At 34.3% G+C, this 21,196-nt stretch overlaps 2 protein-coding genes across 2 annotated transcripts; both read right to left on the bottom strand.

Moving 5' to 3' along the window:
• Positions 1-185: 185 nt before the first annotated feature.
• Positions 186-6,736, bottom strand: LOC135071099 (uncharacterized). Its single transcript, XM_063964860.1, has 8 exons — positions 6,547-6,736; positions 6,290-6,454; positions 5,723-5,859; positions 4,765-4,850; positions 4,467-4,658; positions 3,040-3,285; positions 1,946-2,240; positions 186-1,610 (listed from the first exon to the last, which is right to left on the bottom strand). The coding sequence occupies exons 1-8, from the start codon at positions 6,663-6,665 to the stop codon at positions 769-771; spliced, it is 2,082 nt and encodes a 693-aa protein (XP_063820930.1). The 5' UTR covers positions 6,666-6,736; the 3' UTR covers positions 186-768.
• A 3,621-nt stretch (positions 6,737-10,357) lies between these two features.
• Positions 10,358-16,623, bottom strand: LOC135071101 (calcium/calmodulin-dependent protein kinase type II alpha chain-like). Its single transcript, XM_063964863.1, is given in 3 exon segments — positions 10,358-14,035; positions 14,038-15,651; positions 16,308-16,623. Coding segments are annotated over 2 exon segments (1,584 nt in total). The 5' UTR covers positions 15,566-15,651; positions 16,308-16,623; the 3' UTR covers positions 10,358-13,979.
• Between the last annotated feature and the right edge of the window lie 4,573 nt (positions 16,624-21,196).

Raw genomic sequence — 21,196 nt, 5'->3', positions numbered from 1 at the left:
ATATATTAATAAACTTTAGACATCTATTTTAAATCAGTAATAGACTTCACGATCAAGGCATTGATTCCATCCCAACATTTGCCAGACATACTTTATCTTTGAAGAATATTGAAATCTGCTACTCTGCGAATAAATTATCACAATAGCAGTAAATAGAAAATGGGGTTTATACAGTAAAAATAAGATTAAAGTTACATATTTATTAAACTCGAAAATAGAAAAAAAAATACTATAAATAAAAATGAACATTATTTTACTAAGTAGGTATGGAACCATTTGCATGTTTCTATGCGCGATATGTTACTACGCAAAAGGTCGTTACACCACGTATCGAATATGAATTATTAAAAGGTAGGGGCGTAACGATCAAGCCTGTAATTGATCAAATAAGAAGCAACCAATTTAAATATTAGCTTATCGACGGTTAAAACTCGGTTCAAATCAATCTAGTTTTATTTACCCTTGAAACTTGGGTATATCTTAATGTCGCACAAACTATAAATTGTTGTTACCTGATATATGAAAATCTCAGGGTATTTCAGTCAATTTAATTAAAATTTTACTTGACTCAAGTAAACACACAGTACTCAAAAATCACAAAATAATTATTTCATGCAAAATACTTATTCCTTAGTCATAGCTTCATTATTAACAAAATCATTCGCAACATAATCAAATAAAACTATCCACAATTTAATGGACTAACGTCAAAACTTTCGTCTAAATGCATATAAAATTCATAATAATATACTTAAAATTAACTCAGTGCTATGAATGGAGTTTGCGCGATTTGTTCTTCGACGGTGTCGATGAAAAGTTGCAGTTGAACGTCATGTCCTCAGTGAAAAGATCAGACATGGACATAGCTTCGTTTTTGTTGGAAGAGTGTACCAAGAAGCGGTCGAAATCTTCTGTGGCAATGTTCTCTTTGTCCTCTACTTTCGCTTCTGAGAAACGAAAACTGGCAACTTTTTTCACTGAACTATCATTGCCAGTATAAAACTGGGTACCGTCGGCCGAGTTCTCATCTTTGAAGCCGCTGTCAACTCTCATCCAGTGCACGTTAGATATCTCTTTCAAAGCAGTCTTACTATTATTAGCCTTTGATAAGTCAGTCACAGTCAACTCAGAGGGTTTTATGGCACTCTCGTAATAGCTAGATGCGTTAGCGTAAAACGTGTTTTCGTTAAACCCGCTGTCGACTCTTTTAAAACTACTTGAACTATCGCCTCCGGCTTTGGTGGCATCGGTGGGGTAATCAAATTGAGATATGTTTTCAGTCAAGAACTTGAGATCAACGTTATTAAAATCTATCTTCTTATGCTCCATATTGAGTGCATTCTCGAAATTGTCTAAGCTACAATCTAGGTTCATGTGTACGGGCGTAAGTATTGTTGGTGCACGAATTTTGCTAATTTCATGGGAAAGCACGTTGCTGGTTGTTTTTCCCTTGATTGGTGTGTCATCTAATATATTGAGACTGTGGATTTGAGTGGACGACTGAATTTCTGTAAGAATTTTAGTGGATTCTGCTTTGGCCTGAATTATGCTTGATTCTTCAGCCATAGACCACGCTACTTTCTTGCCTAGCGGTGATCTTGTGTCCGAATCTGTAAAATGGTTGAAAAAATGATAAAATTATTTCTATCAGACTAATGCCCGTTTTCACCATCAATCCCTATTTTTTAAGTGACCCCTATGAAAAGAAAATTCTTGTTAAGTGTTACCATAGGGGTCACTTGAAAATTAGGGATTGATGGTGAAAACGGGCATTAAACACCAGAGTATTATAAATATAAAACATTATCAGCACACATCACTAACATTAGATAATAATGATGAATAAATAAGCTCTCATCATAAACAGAGCATTTTGTTTGCAAAAAAGGTACATCTATTATGTGTTGGAATAGGCGTGAAAACGTATTTGTAATTATAAAATTACCTTGAGATTGGTCATGAAAAGATCCATCGACGCTCATATCCATACTAAAGTCAAGTTTCTGTACCGACCGGCTGCGGTGCAAACTCGACAAACTCAAGCTTCGTTTTTCCGCAAATGAAAATGACCCTTTCCTACTCCGTTGTGGTGAATCTTTCAACGACGTGCTTCTTTTCAGAACCGATTTGTTTGGCGTTTTACAAAAACACGGGCCCTTTTTTTCGCTCTCCGGTTCCGATAAAATGCAGTCCAAACAAGTTGCCATTGCTTCAGACTCGGGTGATGTAAAGTTGTTCTTCTGAAATATGTGTTTCATAAATATTAGTCATTCATTATTACAATATTTTAAAACATGGATTTTTTATACACATTTATGTTTAGTTCGTTTAAAAAAGTAGTGTAATGTGTAATACTGCATTTATTTTGTAATTTTGATTTGCCCAAAACTTTTCCACCAGAGGTACCTATCTAAGGCTGAGTTCCCACTACAGTTATTTCCGTTAGTAAACCGCCAAACCGCGCGGCCGCCCGAAATATACGTAAAACCAGTCGCGGGAAAAAACCACAGTGCGGACACTTGCATTAGTTTTACTTGGTTATAAAATCACGCGGTTAAAAACGACTCGGCCTAAAATGGGAAACATTTAGCGACAGCGCACACTGGGCGACAATCGCGGCGATCACGCTGCGGCTTGTGAATTTCTTATACAGGGTGTCCGTAATTCAACGTTAAGCCGGAACTGGGTGTTGAGGCAAGTTGTGATGGTTATCAGAATAATATAAAAAAAATCTATGTGGCATATTTTCAAAATAATAGGCATTTAAAAAAAATCAAAAAAATCTACTCCCCGTGACGGTCTTTTTACTCCTTTTGCCACAAATCTTCACTTTTTCCATTTGCAATTAAATACTGATAACCAGCACAACTTGCCTCAACACCCAGTTCCGGCTTGACGTTGATTTACGGGACACCCTGTATTAGCTGTCGTCGCAACAGAATATGAAATGAAGCGCGAGCGTCGAGTGGCCGCGATGGTCGCACAGTCGCTTATAGTTACAAATATTAAAATTAAAAATTATTTAAAACAAAATTTTACCTCCTCGTCACTCGAAGTCGCTTTGGTCACTGGCGAAATAGACCTAAATGCGGGGGACGAAGATGCTCCCGACTCTGGGTCGACCCGCTTCGGGGTTTGAAACTGGATGGGGCTGAAACACGGCTCCCCGAAGTCAACGACATCCAGTATTTTGTTACGATAACAGGACTTCCCAGGATTTGAAGCACCTTTCTTGAGTGGGGTCCCAAAAGTCCGCCTCATTCCGTTAGCCACTAAATCGCGACTCTGCAAATTACAATACAAACAGCTGAAGATGTGTATGTTTTGCTTTTTGGAAAAATTAGTGTATATTTTTATGTTTACAGCACACTATGCAGACCTTAAATTATTTTAAAACATGTCTCAAAATTTATAACTTGAAATTACTATACTAATTATACAGACTGGTATCACCAAACAGAATGCGCGAGTGGCAAAACGCGCGACTGCATGTGGAGAGAGTATGAACAATGAACATCTTCAAAGTACACTACTTCACGATCGCGCGATTCGAAACGCGCGAGTAAAAACACATCATCTGGACCAGCTCGAAGGAAAATATTGGAGGAGACATGTATAGGCACAAGGAAGATATTTGACCGCAATCGCACCTAATGTTAAGTGAGGTCACAGAATAAGTAATAGTACAGGTACAGAAGGATTACTCCGCAAGACGATTTAAATAAATGCGAGTCTTGCTACGACGCGATACAGTGGAATTCAGCTCGCACAGCACTACGTACCTACAATTTTATTCACCTACATGTTTTGTCTCTTTCTATCGCGTGCCTCTGAACTCTTCTTACGTTGTTAGGGTTGCTGTCTAGTGAAAAATTAATTAATCTACTTATATGTAATGACAATGAGGTACGTATGTAGGTAAGTAAGTACGCATTCATTATGGAAAACCTTGGGAGAGGCCTTTCTCCAGCAGTGGACGTCATTTGGCTGAAACGAACGAACGCATTCTGAGCACTGAGCAGTAGTCATGGTAGGTTAGGTTCCTATATTATCCTAAGAATTATTGATTACCTACATGACCAACATACCTTTCAGCATCTTTGGGAAGCGAAAAAAAAGATAAATCCGGTGTAGATTTCTTTTCGAATTTAAACACCAGAACCCCGCACAATATTTATTTATTTTTATGTCCATTTTTAAATAATACTTCGATCATAGAATTAGGTACATACTACAACGCACGCCAGCGTCCTGACGGGCGCGCGCGTGACACTCGACTGATATAATACCCGCCGGCGGGGCGCTTCGCTGTAGGTAATTATCGGATGTACCGCGCGGAGTGAGCCAGGCCTGGTGAGGTGCAGTCTAAGATGGTACATATCTGCCCTTTAAGTGCCTATTCACTCTCGCCTCGAAATACTCTGGCTAAGTAGTTCAGAAAAACGTTCGAAAAAGTTCGAACTTACCAAGTCTGGGCTGAATATTATGGGTGTATGTGCTTCATAGCTTGAAGGCGGACGAGGCTCTCGCTCGACGTGTATTTCATCGTCCGTCTGCTCAGAGTCATAATGTTCCATATCGCTGTGCTCTTCGAAGAATAACTTCCGACGAAGAGAACCGTTGGCCGTGATTTCATAGTCGCCTGATATGTTTTGGTCCTGAAATTCACAACCAAAATTTAAATGATTAGAACTAGAAAAGAAATACATGCAAACAAAAAGAACAAGAAACTATAAAAGAAAATCTAAATTGTATTTTATGTACCTGTGTGAAAGTGCAAAATGGTTCAAGAATCTTTTCTATTTCTGGCGGTAGTTCTGGAGGCAGGGTCAATACAGTTTGTGCTGAAACTTAATCAAATCAAGCAATTAATAAAAAAATATGTCTATATCATTAGTCTAAAGGTAAATATAGTTTTAGATTAGAGTGTTATGTACATAGAGGCTGTGATTTTGTAATCTCATCATAATCAATTATGACAAGAAAAATATAAATAGAACTTTAACTATTTCTTTATTAGAAAAAAACCTAGTATCCTAAAACTTTTGTGACGGCGCTTGTTACCGACCCCATGTACCCACATGCTGTATTTTGAATGTGGTGTTTCAACCTGTTTTAACTTTAAGTGATAGATGTCAGAATGATATTTGCTGTGAAAAATCATGTTTATACTGGTTTTAAACTTCACTATTTATAAATAATAGCGGCTGAAATTGTATATTATTTTTTCTTATCACTATTCTGTCTGTAAGAATGTGATTTTTTAAAGAACACTATGCTAAATATGTAGTAACTACTTTTCATAATAAGCACATGTAGATACAAAGCTACTTTGTAAAGGATATAAAAACAACCTTAGATGAATCATTTTGAACATGAAAACAAGTTGTGATAAAGAAAAAGGATTAATTTTGAACTGTTTGTCCATTTTCAGGTACATATTTCAAGAGGTCAGTTCATATGAGTGGAGAAAAACATTACATTTGACTATTTGCTTTATAATAGTGAAAATTGACCAATAAAGTTCTAAATCATAACCTACTTTTCAGTTAGAAAGAAAGAAACATTTATTGCCATGGACATCACAAAAGACAAAAGAGGTAAAATAAAAAAAAAAGCAAATAAGACAGAGGTGACATAAAACATACAATTAATGAGCAAGTAAACTGAACAGTGCAGTTAGTTACCTTAAGATTTAGTTAAATAATGATTGTATACTTACCATCCCTTAAAACAACAGTTTTCTCTTCAGTTAAGCTTGTCAACTTAATACTAGTATCGCTTGAGGTATGAAGCAAAGGCTTCACTTTTTTGGAAGACTCAAGTGGGCTTGGCATTACCATTTCTTGAGAAAAGAATCTGTGAAAATAAATTTCCTCTGTGAAATTAATGTTTGGTAATAATTATGGCAATAGATGTCCAGGTCAGCAACCTTGCATATTTTTACACAGTGCCATCTAGTCTTGAATTATTACCATGATCAATGAACAGGCATAAATCTATGGTTATTTATTTTCTGTTACTACCTACTTGATAGTTGTTTCTAACTAATAAAGGTAAATCCTATGGGTTAAATAAATCCTAGTGATTGTGTATTCAACAATAAAGAAGTAAGAAATCTTACACCACTAGTTTGAGCTAGTGTAGAGTAGGTAGGGTTTAACTTTTATTTAGTTTCATTTGGAAACAAATGCCACACTGTGCAATAGTTATCCAATACTTAATTCTTCTAATGAATGACTAAATTCAAAATACACCTGGTAAAAGATCAAAGTTTGTTTATAATTACCTCTCCGTAGCCTCTTCAGCAATCCTTTCCAAGGCTGGGTCAGGAGAAGGCTCGAACTGGCTGTTGCATACAACTATGTCTGCTGGTACCAGCATACACGCCTGGTCGATATCCCAACGAAAGGATCCATTGTTTTTCTTTTTATATATCTTGCACATCCCCGGGCTAATATCACAAATATGTTCATGTTAAAAAAACATCTAATGGGGAAATTTGTGGGCTCTTTTCTACCACGAAACTTATTTCTATGTACTCACCTACATATCGGTTTGTGTAACCGATCTATTAATGCTTTATCGAAGGGATTCCGGACCTTTTTATTAGTCGGGGGAGTAGATTTATAGTTATTGGGACTCCCATCATTTTTATCACACATTTCGAAATTAACGTTTGAATTTTACAAAATAATCATGTCAGCCAATGCCAAAGCAGCAGTAACCACAGACAACACCAATTTGACAGTTTACTTTTTATTGCCTTTGGTTGGAAAATAGAGGGGCAATCATTTCGTCATTTCCACCTGTACTTCGAGTTAGAATTTTATGGAGAAGGACAATAATAGGATTGGTAAAAAGATATAGCCTGACCAGAGCCCCGATTACGGTAACTTTTATAACGTCTACAATCCAGACGCGTTTCTGATTCTGCGATACGATTGGTCAAAACAGCTGACGTACGCTGTTGAACGACCAATCGTATCGCAGAATCGAGAAGCGTGTCTGGATTGTTGACGTTAAAAATTACCGTAATCGGGGCTCTGGAACATAAAAACCCTCGCCATGTTGCGGAAAACTAATGGTACTAATTTCTTTTAATGGCAACAGTAACTGAAAACTTCATTGACATGTCACCTTGCATGTCAGTCTATTGCTGTCAAAGTGTAAACAAACTTTAATTTAAATGTGCGCAATTGATTTTGTGAATTAAATTGCTAAAATCTTTTTATAGTCGTGAAAGAAAAGTGGTTCACAATGTGTTAAAGTATTTGTCGAAGAGAAATACTAAGGGTTCGGACAATATTTTCATTGAATAATGTTTTCAACAAAGGTTGTCAAATTGACTGACATGTTTATCGTATAGTACAGTCCACTATGAAAATTAGCTGAGGTTTGTTTCAACTACCTATTTTAAAGTTTTTTGTCACTTTCTAAGTGTTGAATTTTATGGAATTGGGAAAGAAGTACCGAGTTTGAAGCGTTCATGAGCAGACATTGCAGTTGAATAATCAAGTTCTGAATTTGATTATTGATGAATAATAAAATAAATCCTACTAACTCGATTGATGGTTTCATTTAATTTATTTAAACCAGGTTACCTATAATAATATTTTTTCGTTAATTTATGAAAATATCAAATTAGCCCGTAATCCTGAATCCTGATAATAAAGTTAGCCTATTAATTTAACACAGGTACGACTGTACTCAGTGTTGCACTATCAAATGCAATTGACGCGCCTCTATGCCAGGGTTTTTATGTTCCTGGTCAGGCTATAATGATGATTTTATTAATTACTTAGGTAAGTATAGCCTGACCAGGAACATAAAAACCCTGGCATAGAGGCGCTTCAATTGCATTTGATAGTGCAACACTGAGTACAGTCGTACATGTGTTATTAAATTAATAGGCTAAATTTATGTATCAGGATTCAGGATTACGGGCTAATTTGATATTTTCATAAATGAACGAAAAATATTATTAAAGGTAACCTGGTTTAAATAAATTAAATGAAACCATCAATCGAGCTAGTAGGATTTATTTTATTATTCATCAATAAACAAATTCAGAACTTGAATATTCAACTGCAATGTCTGCTCATGAACGCTTCAAACTCGGTACTTCTTTCCCAATTCCATAAAATTCAAATCTTAGAAAGTGACAAAAAACTTTAAAATAGGTAGTTGAAACAGACTACAGCTAATTTTCATAGTGGACTGTACTATACGATAAACATGTCAGTCAATTTGACAACCTTTGTCGGAAACATTATTCAATGAAAATATTGTCCGAACCCTTAGTATTTCTCTTCGACAAATGCATTAACACATCGTGAACCACTTTTCTTTCACGACTATAAAAATATTTTAGCAATTTAATTCACAAAATCAATTGCACACATTTAAAATAAAGTTTGTTTACACTTTGACAACAATAGACTGACATGCAAGGTGACATGTCAATGAAGTTTTCAGTTACTGTTGCCATTAAAAGAAATTAGTACCATTAGTTTTCCGCAACATGGCGAGGGTTTTTATGTTCCTGGTCAGGCTATAAAATAGTTATTTTATTGTATTTTGTCTATTCTCCTGTAGTGTGCAGAGTGTGCTCCTATGTTTCTTGTTATAAGTTGTTATAATAAATTGTAGAAATCGCTACTAATGTATGATGGTGAAATGGGTGATGGTTAGATATCAATTGTTTTTTATTTGATTAATGAATACTGTAAAACTATAAAAAACATCTTCAATGTACATTTTTCTTTTTTAAAGTCATGATTGTGATCTTATGATTCTGGCGATAATGATGGGCAAAAGGTTTATGCCGTCTCCTTGTAAAATATGCTAGTAGAAACATAGTACAGTTTTACATCTTAAAATATAGATGGCGCTTATTCTTAAGAGTATTTACAGGTCTTGCTTCCGGTTTGAGTGACATTATTGACATTTGACATGACTTTCAATCAAAGTGACATTGACAAGACACGAAATTTTGAAATGTGGAGCGAATTTGTTTTTGTAAATTAATTTTATAAATAAACATTTAACTTTCGTGATACTAACACAAAGACATAGTCAATAACATATCCTAAAATAAGTACCGTGTAAGTTCCTAATAAAACGCAAGACGGTTGAACCTGAAGTTATTCGAATCCTAACGAACACTCGAAAGAAATGGCTAACAATGATATCAGCTTTGAGCCTATGGATGTTGATTTAAGCACAAATTCTGTTAATAACTCTGTTACTGCTGGACAAATAATAACACAAACGAACCATCTACTGAATGAGAGCGACAATGTGCCAGAAGCAGCAAGACTTAGTGCCACTTTAGAAGAATCAAGTGGTTCTTTGAAACCCGAGGTATGGAATGTTAATAAATTTCACATAATAAGAAAAACTGAGAAAAGCACCTACTTAAGTCCTAAATTTTTAGTTTTGGCTTTGTTAGTGCTTCCTTTAACTGCCATTATGCTCTGCATCTCTAATATACAATGCATTGATGACTTGGATTTAAAGAAATTGAAAATCAAACTTGATAACCGTCTGTATGGACAACCCAAAGCCATAAAAAGTTTCATAGAAGCACTTAGTGAAGATTCTAAAAGTAAAATTATATTTATGTATGGTGGAACAGGTGTTGGGAAGACTTATACAACTTCTTTGGCCTTTGAGAACGTATGGAATAGTACAAATGTGTATCATTATACAATGCCTAGCTTCGGAAACACATTTACAACTGAGACAATGCTGGGATTGAATATTTGCGACACTTCTGTAGTAGTTGTTGATGACCTAAGACAAAACGATTTTGAGGTGAAAGAAAAAATTGTGGAAATAATCGAAAAAAGTGAAAACTTAAATAGAAAAATTACAGTGATACTTGTATACAATTGTGACATTATAACTAAGGACTTTGTGAAGAAGTGTGACCAATCATTTCACTCTGAACTATTCCAAGCTTTTGAGGATGTGAAAGTATACAAAAAATTCATTGAGTTTAAACCATTAACTGAAGAAGTTTTAAAAATGTGTATTGAAGATGAACTAAGAGATAAAACTATTGGTGAGTCACATTTCAGTAATATTCTGAATAACTTCAATGTCACATTGGATGGCTGTAAAGGAGTTTACAAGAAAATTAAGTTTTTGAACTTGCAGTGAGGTATGACAATGATGTGATATTATGTATGTAGTGTAGTGTAGTGAATATTAGACTAGATTATGCATATAGTTATTGTCAATTTTGAATTGGTGGAATAAATTATTTTTGTAGATCAAAAGAACTTTATTTTAGAGAATGTTACATGATAATCGGCAATGCAGAGGTTCAAGAAATTATGTTCAATACAAATATATTTACCGACAATTCTTTAATACACCTACACTTTCACATATGGAAATTATTCTACAACAAACTTAGCCTTTATTGTAATAAAAAGCAAATACTAAATGATATTTGTAGTGCATTGAAGTATGAATCTATAAAACATACAAAATAACATCAACGGCTTACTCAAGCAAGGGTGCAATATTGATTAATAAATTTTACTAAAAACATTGCATTCTCCCAATACAATAGCCTAATAATAACTTCAATAATAATGCTGTTAATAGATTTACAAACAATACCCTTGCTTATATTATTTAATTTATTATGTAAAATATTAATAATAACACAACTTTATCTAGCTGAATGGTCAAAATTTTACACTATGAAGAATTTTACCAGCAAGATACTACATGAGGAATATATTTAAAATATACAACAGAAATTACTCATCCTAATTAGTTATGTAATTTATATTTACTTTGAATTATTTTGTTTCCACATTGCACTGCACCCACATTACATGCTTACTTAACACCAGGAAACCATTTCTATCACACACGGTTTATATTTAGCCGCATCGTGCCATTGTCCGACACAATGCTGGACTAAGAACATACCATGTATATTCTAATGGTAACCCAGACTATAAAATATGTAAGTACAATAATTTTCAATGTAAAATAATAATTAAAATTTATAGCATAGTATATTATTTTTTAAGTTAGTAATAAAAAAAGCAGCCAATAGAAAAAGTTGGAATATTTAAAAAGCTCTCCTATATATTATGTAAAAGCCAGTGAGATAAATGCATGCAAACAGGTAAAAGTGCACTATTAACAATTTGCGGAGAGCTATCAGAATTTCAAAGTATGTAACTATTAAAGGTAATTTGAAGCTGGTAAGTTTCCTTTCACAATTATTGATGTTTATTTGGAAAACTGTAAAGGGAAGACAATACAAAATACATTAAATTATTTTTAAAATGGAGAACTTTAGTGAAAATCTGGAAGGTAGGTAGGTACATGATACATTTTGTGCATCCTGTATTTATCTTTGGGTTAATATTTGGAAATTGGTACCTATCAGTTAAATTTATGATACTGGGTAGGTATTCATAAATCGGTATGAACTTTCAACAACAATTTATTTACTAGGATAAAAAAAAAACATAATTACTTTATTTAGTTAATAACTGCTTGTAAATATGAAATTTTTGATATTAAGTTAGTTGTGACCATACTGAGATGATTTTTTTTAGATCAATAAAATATTTTAGATGGTTGGTAAGTAAGTAGTTATTAATTAACCATCATAATATTTTTATTAACTATTAATTTTACCATTCAGTTAGGCTCCAATAAAATTTTGAGTTTAGTGGAATAATGGTCCTGTATTGAGATTCTGTATCAGGAATAGGTGTTCTCCTATCAAACACTAGTTTCTATCTATTCCTGTATGATGGCAACAGATAATAAGTAGGAACTAATGAGTTAAATAGGTATGTTATTGGGTTTTTCGTACAAAGCTGGGTATTATGCTTGGTAGTGCTATACCAATCTAGAAATATAATTTGTGGACTAGAATTCGTACCTATATCGTGGTGTAGGGACATAAGTTCCTACGTAATACTTAGGTAGGAGATAGGTAGATATTTTCAGGCACTTTCTACCTTTTTACATATATTTCTAGACCAGATTCAGCTCCTTGTATTTTCCCCTAAAATAACGAACTTATCTCTTAGGTAAATACTATTGGCCAATGATAAATTATTCACAGCACATGCGCCTATTTTCAGAGTGTGACAAACAACAATATTTAAATACATGTGTGACATTTAAGTATATAGGTATTTATTATTATTTTATATAATTTAACATTAATCAAGATCCAGTAACAAAAATATTGATAAATAAATAAATTTAAGGGAACTAGATAACGCACGTAAATAAGTTATTTCAAGAAAAAATATTAATATTAGCTCTATAATAGTAGGTATTGAAAGACGACACTTTTAAACATGCAATGTGCAAATCAATATCTATCTATATACACAATGTAAGTTACTATTTATGTATATGTTCAAAATTAATTTAAAAACGTCGATTAAATACTAAATATGCGTAACAATAAAGACTAGAATACATTTTTAGTTTTACAGTTATTGGCACTAAATTCAATGATAATGGCACAACTATGTACTCTGGATACAGTGAAACTATCACTTCAACAATTTACTAATTATGCGATCCATTTTATTAATTACAATTCCAATTCCCTTGATGTTTATTAACGTAAGTTTTGCTAACTATACTAAAATATTTTACAAAATTGTAAAAAACATGGTTAAATGTCATTTATATCTAATTTTACTTCTAGGAAATACTGAAATTACTGCAGACTTACAGTTACAGATCCAATAGAGCACATTTCGTAAGTGAAACTGTGCAAAAAACGCACCTCTTTATACATTAATATCACGGTTGACAAAGCTCCTCATAATGATTAAGTACATTTAATTTGTAGAAAAACGACCTATCAGACCTTTCTCTTGCACAGTTATCACTTAAAACAATTAGCTATATTCTCAACTTTAATGGCATTGATCATGATAATCAGGTACAAAATCAGTAACGTAACTTATCAATTCAAATTGTAAATCAATGCAACTCGACTAACGGACACTAACATATTAGTTAGAATCACGCTAGTCAATTTCAATTAACACTGTTACGGTTATCTCGTAGGATACCTTTGATAAGTTACTTGTGTAAGTAAGAAAGCTAAAAGCGGAACAATCATAACAACATTAAAATCTAAAAATTGACAAAATTGATATCAATCCACTTAAAATGTAATAAAGTTAGGACTCCGCACTAGTAAAAGTTGCTACTAGTGGAAAACAAATCTAACTCAGTTATGTATGATAGTCTAAAGTAGATAAAATGTTAAAATTTAATAATCTACTAGAAAGTTAACTCACCGTAAGATAGACTCATAGTGCCAATAACTGCATGATTTATTAGTTACTTAAACCTTACTAACTAGGTATTTGATAACAAATAGAACACCATTTTTAAGCACGACAAAACATTCATAGTTAAAAATGTAGAGAGACTTACTGAGAAATGTGCTAAGTAATAATTCTAAACCTTGAATTTTTTTTGTTGATTTTATTTACTTATAAAGTAGATTCATTTCTATCAGATCCAATATTGATTGAGATTTCTTATACTGTTGATCAGCAACTTGTCTCGTTATTCGTTGACATCTTCGATCGTGGCCGAGATTAGGATTTTGTACACTAATATAACTAGCACAAAGCATTGGATATTTTTTAATTGTATCACATTTTAGCCACATGGATAAACTTTACTTTGGGAATCAATCTAGAAAACGAACTGTGGTTATATGATGTTGTTCATAATCATGTGGTTATAATAATTTTAGACTTTTTAAGGTATTAACTTAATTTTCAGGGATATAAAGACGTTCTAATAAAATTCGTGAAATTTTCATAGAATTGGTTAATAAGTATTTTTTTATACCTTTGCCGAAGGATACATTTAAAATGGTCTCCAAATGTGTCTAATGCTTTAAGTCGCGTACATTTGTTGCATTGATGTCGCCATTGCACAAATTTTTCTTAGTGAGACCTTTCTCCTTTGGCTTCAGGGATTTTAAAGGGAGAGGGGCTAGTTAGGAGCGATGGAAATGTATCGCTGTCCACTTGTTGTGGCGTTTGTGCCAAATACGAGTCTCTTGAGACTGATGGGTAGCTCGTCGGCCTTCAGCATCCACACTTTGTGTCACGCATACATACGCTATTACTGCTACGTCTTCGCCGAGAAGATGCACTCTCGGATTTAAAATTGTTGTATTGGTTTTGACGTGAGTCGGAGTGTTGTCAATAAAGAATTTGTGGAACTCTACACCTTCCACTAGATTTCCTAGTGCATCAGGATCAAACGCAGTAACATTAGGATCACACAACTTGGAATATGTATCATAGTCGCCATTATTAATGGCATCAATGAGTACTTCAGTCATTTTAATGACTTCTGCCCGTCGCAGTGAAGCATTGCTGTCGCCGCGAGCTTTTCCGAAAGAATCAGCCTTTGATAAAGCTTCTTCATCGTGTTCCTTAGAAATCACGGTGCACGCTCTATCTACGCCCTTCTTGTCCTTGTCCAAGTCATCATCCTCCAACGTAGTACTGCTATCAGTCGATTCCTTAACCTGCGATCCATCGCCTTTTTTGTTTACCATAGATTTTCCTGAGAAGTTTCGAGTAGCTAACATGGTAGTTAGGATGGCGCCCTTCAGCTTGCGACGAGCATTGAACTTCTTCAAGCAATCCACAGTTTCTTGTCTGTGCATGACGGACGCGACACGCTCGCGGTGGCAGATCCATGGGTGCTTCAATGCTTCCGAAGCCGTAATTCTCTTGCTGGGATTGACAGTCAGCATCTGGTTAATCAGACTTTTTGCTTCAGGCGTTACAGTATCCCATTCAGGCGATGGGTAATCATAAGCTCCAGCTTTAATTTGTCCATAAAGTCGGTGCTGATCTTCATCCCAAAAAGGTGGGTACCCAACCAATAATATATATAAAATCACGCCGCATGCCCAAATGTCTACTGGTTTGCCGTAAGGTTCTTTTTTGAGAACTTCGGGTGAGAGATAACCCGGAGTACCGGCAAAACCAAACCATGCCTGCTGATCACCTTGCACTTCAATAGCTAAGCCGAAATCCGCTAATTTGACAGCAGCACCTTTGGCTTTACTAGCCAGTAAGAGATTCTCAGGCTTTAAATCTCTGTGTACAACTCCATTATGATGGCAGTGATGTACAGACTCCAAAATTTGTTGTATACAGTGAGATGCGTCAGCTTCAGAGTAAAATTCGCGTGCTACAATGTCTTCAAACAATTCACCGCCAGTAACCAAATCGAAGACGAGGTAATGGAAATGTTCTTCTTGGATGGAGTCGTGAAGTCGCACGATGTTGGGGTGCTGCAGTTTTCGACAAATTCTTGCTTCACGTTCCAACTTTTGGAAGTCTCTAGCTGAGAGCTTTTTAGTATTAATTATTTTGGCAGCAAATTCGTAACCAGTCGATTTTTGTACAGCACGTCTTACGATTGAAAACGCTCCCTTTCCTAATTCTTCCTTCAGATCGTAGTTATCCGAGAAACGAGTGCTAACACTTTCACGATTTGGGTTGGCCATGTTGAAACAATTTACTTATGTTATCAGTTCAAATAAGCAACTTACTGTGTTTAAATTTGAGCACAATTTTCCTTTTCTGCCGATATCTGAAACAAAAAAGAAATGCAAAATTAATATAAATTAAAGCTTGAACATAATACTTAATAGCAACGTTCTGCAATATTAAAACTTTTAATAATATACCTAATGTATTAAAAAAAGTAAAAGAATTTATGGTTTCTTTTAAGAAACGGTAGGTAATTAATTATAACGATTTGAATATACATATTCTGTGATGACTTAATTATAAATGACCTTAAAGAAGCCTCACATTTAAGGAAGTTTACAAATAAAAACACATTTATTGGTTAGGTGCCAAATGTTATCGAAATTGTAGGTATCTTTTAAAACGTCCTAAATTAAAACAAATATCGTAATTTATACTACTAATAATTTCATTAAATGATTTTTTAGCTCATATTTTAATTGTAACACATTAATTAAATCACTCGAAAGTGTATTCGCTTTTAATAATATATTAACTGACCAAACAAGAATCCAAAATCAATAATGTGGATTGACTTTGCCCTAGACTACGCTTAGTAAGGGGCATATTATTTGATTGGGGAATTAAATAGGTCATGTTTTTACATCGTAGCAAACTACTTTTATTCCCTGACGATATGTTCAAAAAATAGATATTGTCAAGGAGCGCACGAAATTTATCCGAATGGGAATCGTCTGCACTATTTTGGTCACTCACTCTAAATTCAAGTTCTGCATGCTCAATATAAAACGCGTAGATGCCTAGACAATAGTAATAGTGGTCACAAACATAGACTTCTAATATTAACACTACGGCACCGGGATGACATTTCGTTAGCGCAAAATAATCGATACACCATTGTCTCAACACATTCACCAAAATCACGAGAACATTGTAATACACTTCATACAATGACGTATATTCCGAAAAAACACCTTTTATTTTGTATCAATCACAAGAATTTCAATATGTGTAACACTTGTATTTAATTTTATAGATTCGAAATGATCAGTGCGCGACATTTGACGATATTCTTAGCTGTAGAACTCGTACGAACTGCTAGCGACGTATTTTTCCGGAATACTTCTAAACTCATTTTATTGATTTATCAACGGAGGCGATTGCGTGTATTGTAAAAAAATACTATTTACCTATTATGTGCCCATTTTACACAATTTTCAAAGAGATGAAAATTAAAAACGAAGGGCTAGGCCCTACACCACACTCTCCTTCTGCTCGGGACACGAGCTTCGGGGTCAAATTCATAGACATTTGTGTGTTGCCATCGCCGCACAGACTCGATACTTTATCTCGACTTCATAAAAATAGCTCCGTTTCACGTTTTTATGTTAACATCCGATGTAAACGACAACGCGGAGATTATTAGTCACGCAATGTCACCACTTAATCGCGTATTTGTTTTAATAAAAGCAAAACATTTCAATTGTATTTTTAGTTGTGTAAATACTGAGCGGTCTGCGTAAAATCGATACGCTAGCGCAGCGCTAAACCAAAGAGAACGTATGTCTTAAATCACGTGTAGCGCCATCTATCTATTGAGAGGAAAAACATTATTTTTACTTGGTGCAAATAAACTTACTGTAAAGTACATGATGAGTTGTAGATAACTCATTATTTGAGAATGATTGAAGGATTCGGTAACGTTATTGTTTTAGTACAAGTAAAAAATAAACTTAAGTTGTTTTTTTATTTAGTTGAATGATGAACAGTTTGTGTCTACTAACTTTTAAACCTTAAATAAGATTAAATATTAGAGAAGTAGTTATTTGCATAAATAATTAGAAGGATGACAAAAAATATGCATTATTTTTTTCTTAAATTGAAGGGGTTTATTGTAATTTAAAAAAAAAATTGCTTTCAGGTGATAATTTTGCCAGTGCGAAATTAATTAATAATAATTAAATTACATTTCTGATTATGATTAATAAAATTATACCTCGCAAATATTTTCCTTTCACCTTATTTAAAATAAAATTAGGGTGTTTGCATAAGGAATCAACAAGGTCATGCGTGTAATAGCGAACTGTTGCTTATTTATTTCAAAGGTAGAAAGGAAGGGTTCTTTCTTATGAAAAAATAATATTGTTATGATGAAACTAGGCCCGCTTTGAACGCCATATTTCCGCAAACAGAAAAGTCTTTAGCAAGTATCAAAAATTTTCGGCGACAAATAAATAAGAAGATTTTTTGTAACTCTTAAACCTTTTGTAGTTACGGGAAATATTGAAGAATGGTTTTGTTCACCAAGAAGGTTTAATTTAATTGCTGTTTCTGAAGATAGATACATTCTAGTTAATTTGCTCGTTTTGACATTAAGACACATATTTGCTGTAACACCGAACGATGACTGGCACAAAATACCCCAAGTCTCTTGGACTGAAATGTACTGTGAAAGGAGTTACATATTCTGGAAACTTGTGTTTTGCCAAGAGGAAAAAGATAATAATTTTCTTTTGCTTAAATTACCAGTGTTTTAGTCCTTTATGTAATTCTATTTTACTCTAAGAACATTTTTTGTTAGGACGATATTCACGTTTGGGACCTTTAAAAATACCGCTTTTAATTTCATTTTAGTCAATTTATTGCAGACCACCTCTAAGTTCTTATTAATTTAAAAATAATTTGATAAATAACTTGAGTATTAATAATATTAATATTAGTAGTACGTACCTAGTAATTATAAGTAAGGTTGTGTATTTCAATTCAATGCACAATGCACATAGCAGAAGGCAGATTAATTGAAATGTTGATACAATATCATAAGGCGCAAAATTTTAGGGCACTGAATCACAGTAAACATTTCGTTTCGTTTATTTTTTTATACATTTTCTTCATCATCTTCTTTCTATCATTTACTTGTAATTAAATTGTCCCATTGCAGGGTCATGCCTAACCCAAGCTAAGGAGTGGTTCGCGCAAATTGCGCCATACCATACCTACTTCATGTAGGTACTTGTACTGATTTGTGAGGGCTGGGTGAACTAGCCCACCCAGTCCTCACAAATCAGTACAAGTAAAGGGTTTTAGGTTTCAGATTCAGCATGCCACTAAAAAGTGACTCTTAATCTCAAGTAACAAATTAATAAGATTGGACAGATTGCATTGTCCAATTTGTCCATTCATTTCTATTAACCACCCCTGTTTATGATTACGATTTATCACCAAGTAATGTAAATAATGAAAAATTTAAATTAGGTTCCAGATTTTTTGTTAAATTTTTCTGCTAAAATCACCTTATATATAGACTTTCATAAAATTTGCTTGCCAGGGTTTGAAAAGACTTCATAAAAGTTAAATTGTGATTCTCAACAGAAAAAAAAAACGTATCAGCGAGTAAAATCTTAATTAATTTTAAAGTTCGAGTTTATTATTTGTACTATCGTGAGCGGGGCTGTGACAATAGCCCCTGGTACATCTAACGGGCAACGGCCCGGTGAGATGAAAGACCCCTTGTGAACGGCCTAACTCCATGGTTGATTCACAAAAATCAAAACTGGTTCGCATCTTGCGCAAGTGCAGGGGGAACAAACAAGGGCTTTCGGTTCGGGCCCTTCCCAAATTCGCCGGTGCACAATGCACCCTCCGTACCATCCCCACGCGTGTACTCTTATTATTACGCGACTCTGGTTCCTGTCCCCATATTGTTCGTATTATTTTGGTATTCGCTTGACGCGTTGTGAAGTTCGTTCCTGTGTTCAGTTACTTTTCAAAATTTTCCTTACGAAATCCAGGTTAACAAAGTTATTTGTATCGTCCCACGGTAAAGTTGTTGATTGCAAAATTGTGCAAATTATCCGTTGGAAGGTATTCGATTGGCTCCATCGCTGATTCTGTCACCTAATATTGTCAGCGAAGGGAAGTATTAAGGTTTCGAACGCTGCGGTCGTCTCAAGTTGCTTTTCTCATGAGTGGACGTGCGTGTAAAATTATAACTTGAGAATAATATGTGCGGTAGAAGCGTTGGGTGCACAGCGAGCCGCGCGTAGCGCCCGCTCGGCTTTGCAGTGAGCGTGTATATCGATCGCAGACTACCACGTTATCCCTGAAATGCGTTCTGTGTATTCGGTGATCGTTTCAATTTGGCGGGAGTTGGATTTGGGCGACGCCACTTCGTAAGTCGGTTTTCGTATTCGGTAAGTCAATGAACTTTGATGGATTCTCAGCATGATAATGTATTATGTAGTTTTCAATAATCTTGTGTTTGAGTACCCTACTTTTAGCTTCCCTGATATTTTCAACACCATGTAGAGTTAAGAGTCTAACATTATGCGCGTGCGATTTCAATACCTAGTTATAACATATACCGACGTAAGACTTGAGTAAGACCACTGATCCTGGTTGTGTGCATTCGTTTTTTGACGATAGTCAAAAATTAAATACGGAGCTTAAAGCTTCGCTAATACGCTCTTCCGTTGCCTACGACGCCGAGGATCGTAGCGTCGTTAGCGTCGTAGATATCAATTGTAATAATTTTAGCTGCTCTGTTGGGATATACCTTAACAATAACAGTTTCAACAAACGTAGCTTTTTTTTAAACTAAATCAGGCAAGAATTTGTTTTTAAACAGATTCCGCATTATTCCTTTAACTCTTATAAATATTAACTTAATCCAACAGTCGAAATGTGCCTTGACTTCTAAATATTTATAACGTAATGTAGAGTCGATTTTATTAAATAATCATTGGGTTTTATTTCAAGTAAAAATCAAAGAACAAGGGTTTTTATTATATTGAAACTTTCTAAATATGTAAAAGCAAATTCAACAATTGATTATAAAAATGATGACCAATCACTTACGGCCACTATCAATCTTGTGAGCTGGTAGAAAAACTATTAGTATCTCGCTTGGCTAATAAAGCGTGAAATAATCGTTAGGCTCCCACTTCCGTCAAAAAAGGTAGGTTATACATACAATACATCAATAAATATTTTATGAATTGGGGTAGGTAATTTCACTAAAAGTTTATATTGACTGAAAATATGACAAACGATATGTACAGAGGGTAGAATAATGTCCATCATCCATCATTTTATATTTACCCAATAGCTATATGTACTTCAACGATGCAAATTGTAGGACAAAACAGTATAAGTAATACGATGTGAATTAGGATTCTTGTTTGTATACCACCTTGCAAATAATTTTTGATAAAAGCTTTTTAAAAGTTCAAATAAAAACTGCTATATATTGTGAATTTCCGGGAGATAGTATACCATTTTTTAACAATGGCATATTTTGTACTTTTTAACAATAACGTATTTTGTATTTTTTTAAAACTTTTAATTAATAAAAAGTAAATCACTTCTGATATTAATAAAGAATTCAGTGCTCAAACACTGTTTATTCATTAAATCCTGGAAACTTTCTGTTACATGACGTATATGACTGAAAAAGGGACAAAACAATGTGTCGTTATGGAACAAGGTGATTCGTAGAGAATGATAGTGGAACAGTGATTGTGTAAGCCAACCACTAACACCACAAACAAAACGGAAGCTATGCGGCCCCATACGTATGGCAAGCGTGCGGAAGCCACGTGATCGCACGTAACGTAGGACCCGTAGTGACGTCAGTCGAGTCGCCA

This window comes from Ostrinia nubilalis, chromosome 4 (genome assembly GCF_963855985.1).
Source record: "Ostrinia nubilalis chromosome 4, ilOstNubi1.1, whole genome shotgun sequence".
Classification (NCBI taxonomy): Eukaryota; Metazoa; Arthropoda; class Insecta; order Lepidoptera; family Crambidae; genus Ostrinia; species Ostrinia nubilalis.
This window is presented reverse-complemented; position numbering and strand designations above follow the sequence as displayed.

Coding starts and splice junctions, on each gene's coding strand:
- LOC135071099 (XM_063964860.1), bottom strand. CDS start 6,665: ATGTGTGATAAAAATGATGGGAGTCCCAATAACTATAAATCTACTCCC. Junction 5,860..6,289: donor GCTGAAGAGGCTACGGAGAG/GTAATTATAAAC, acceptor TTATTTTCACAG/ATTCTTTTCTCAAGAAATGG. Junction 4,659..4,764: donor CATTTTGCACTTTCACACAG/GTACATAAAATA, acceptor TGTGAATTTCAG/GACCAAAACATATCAGGCGA.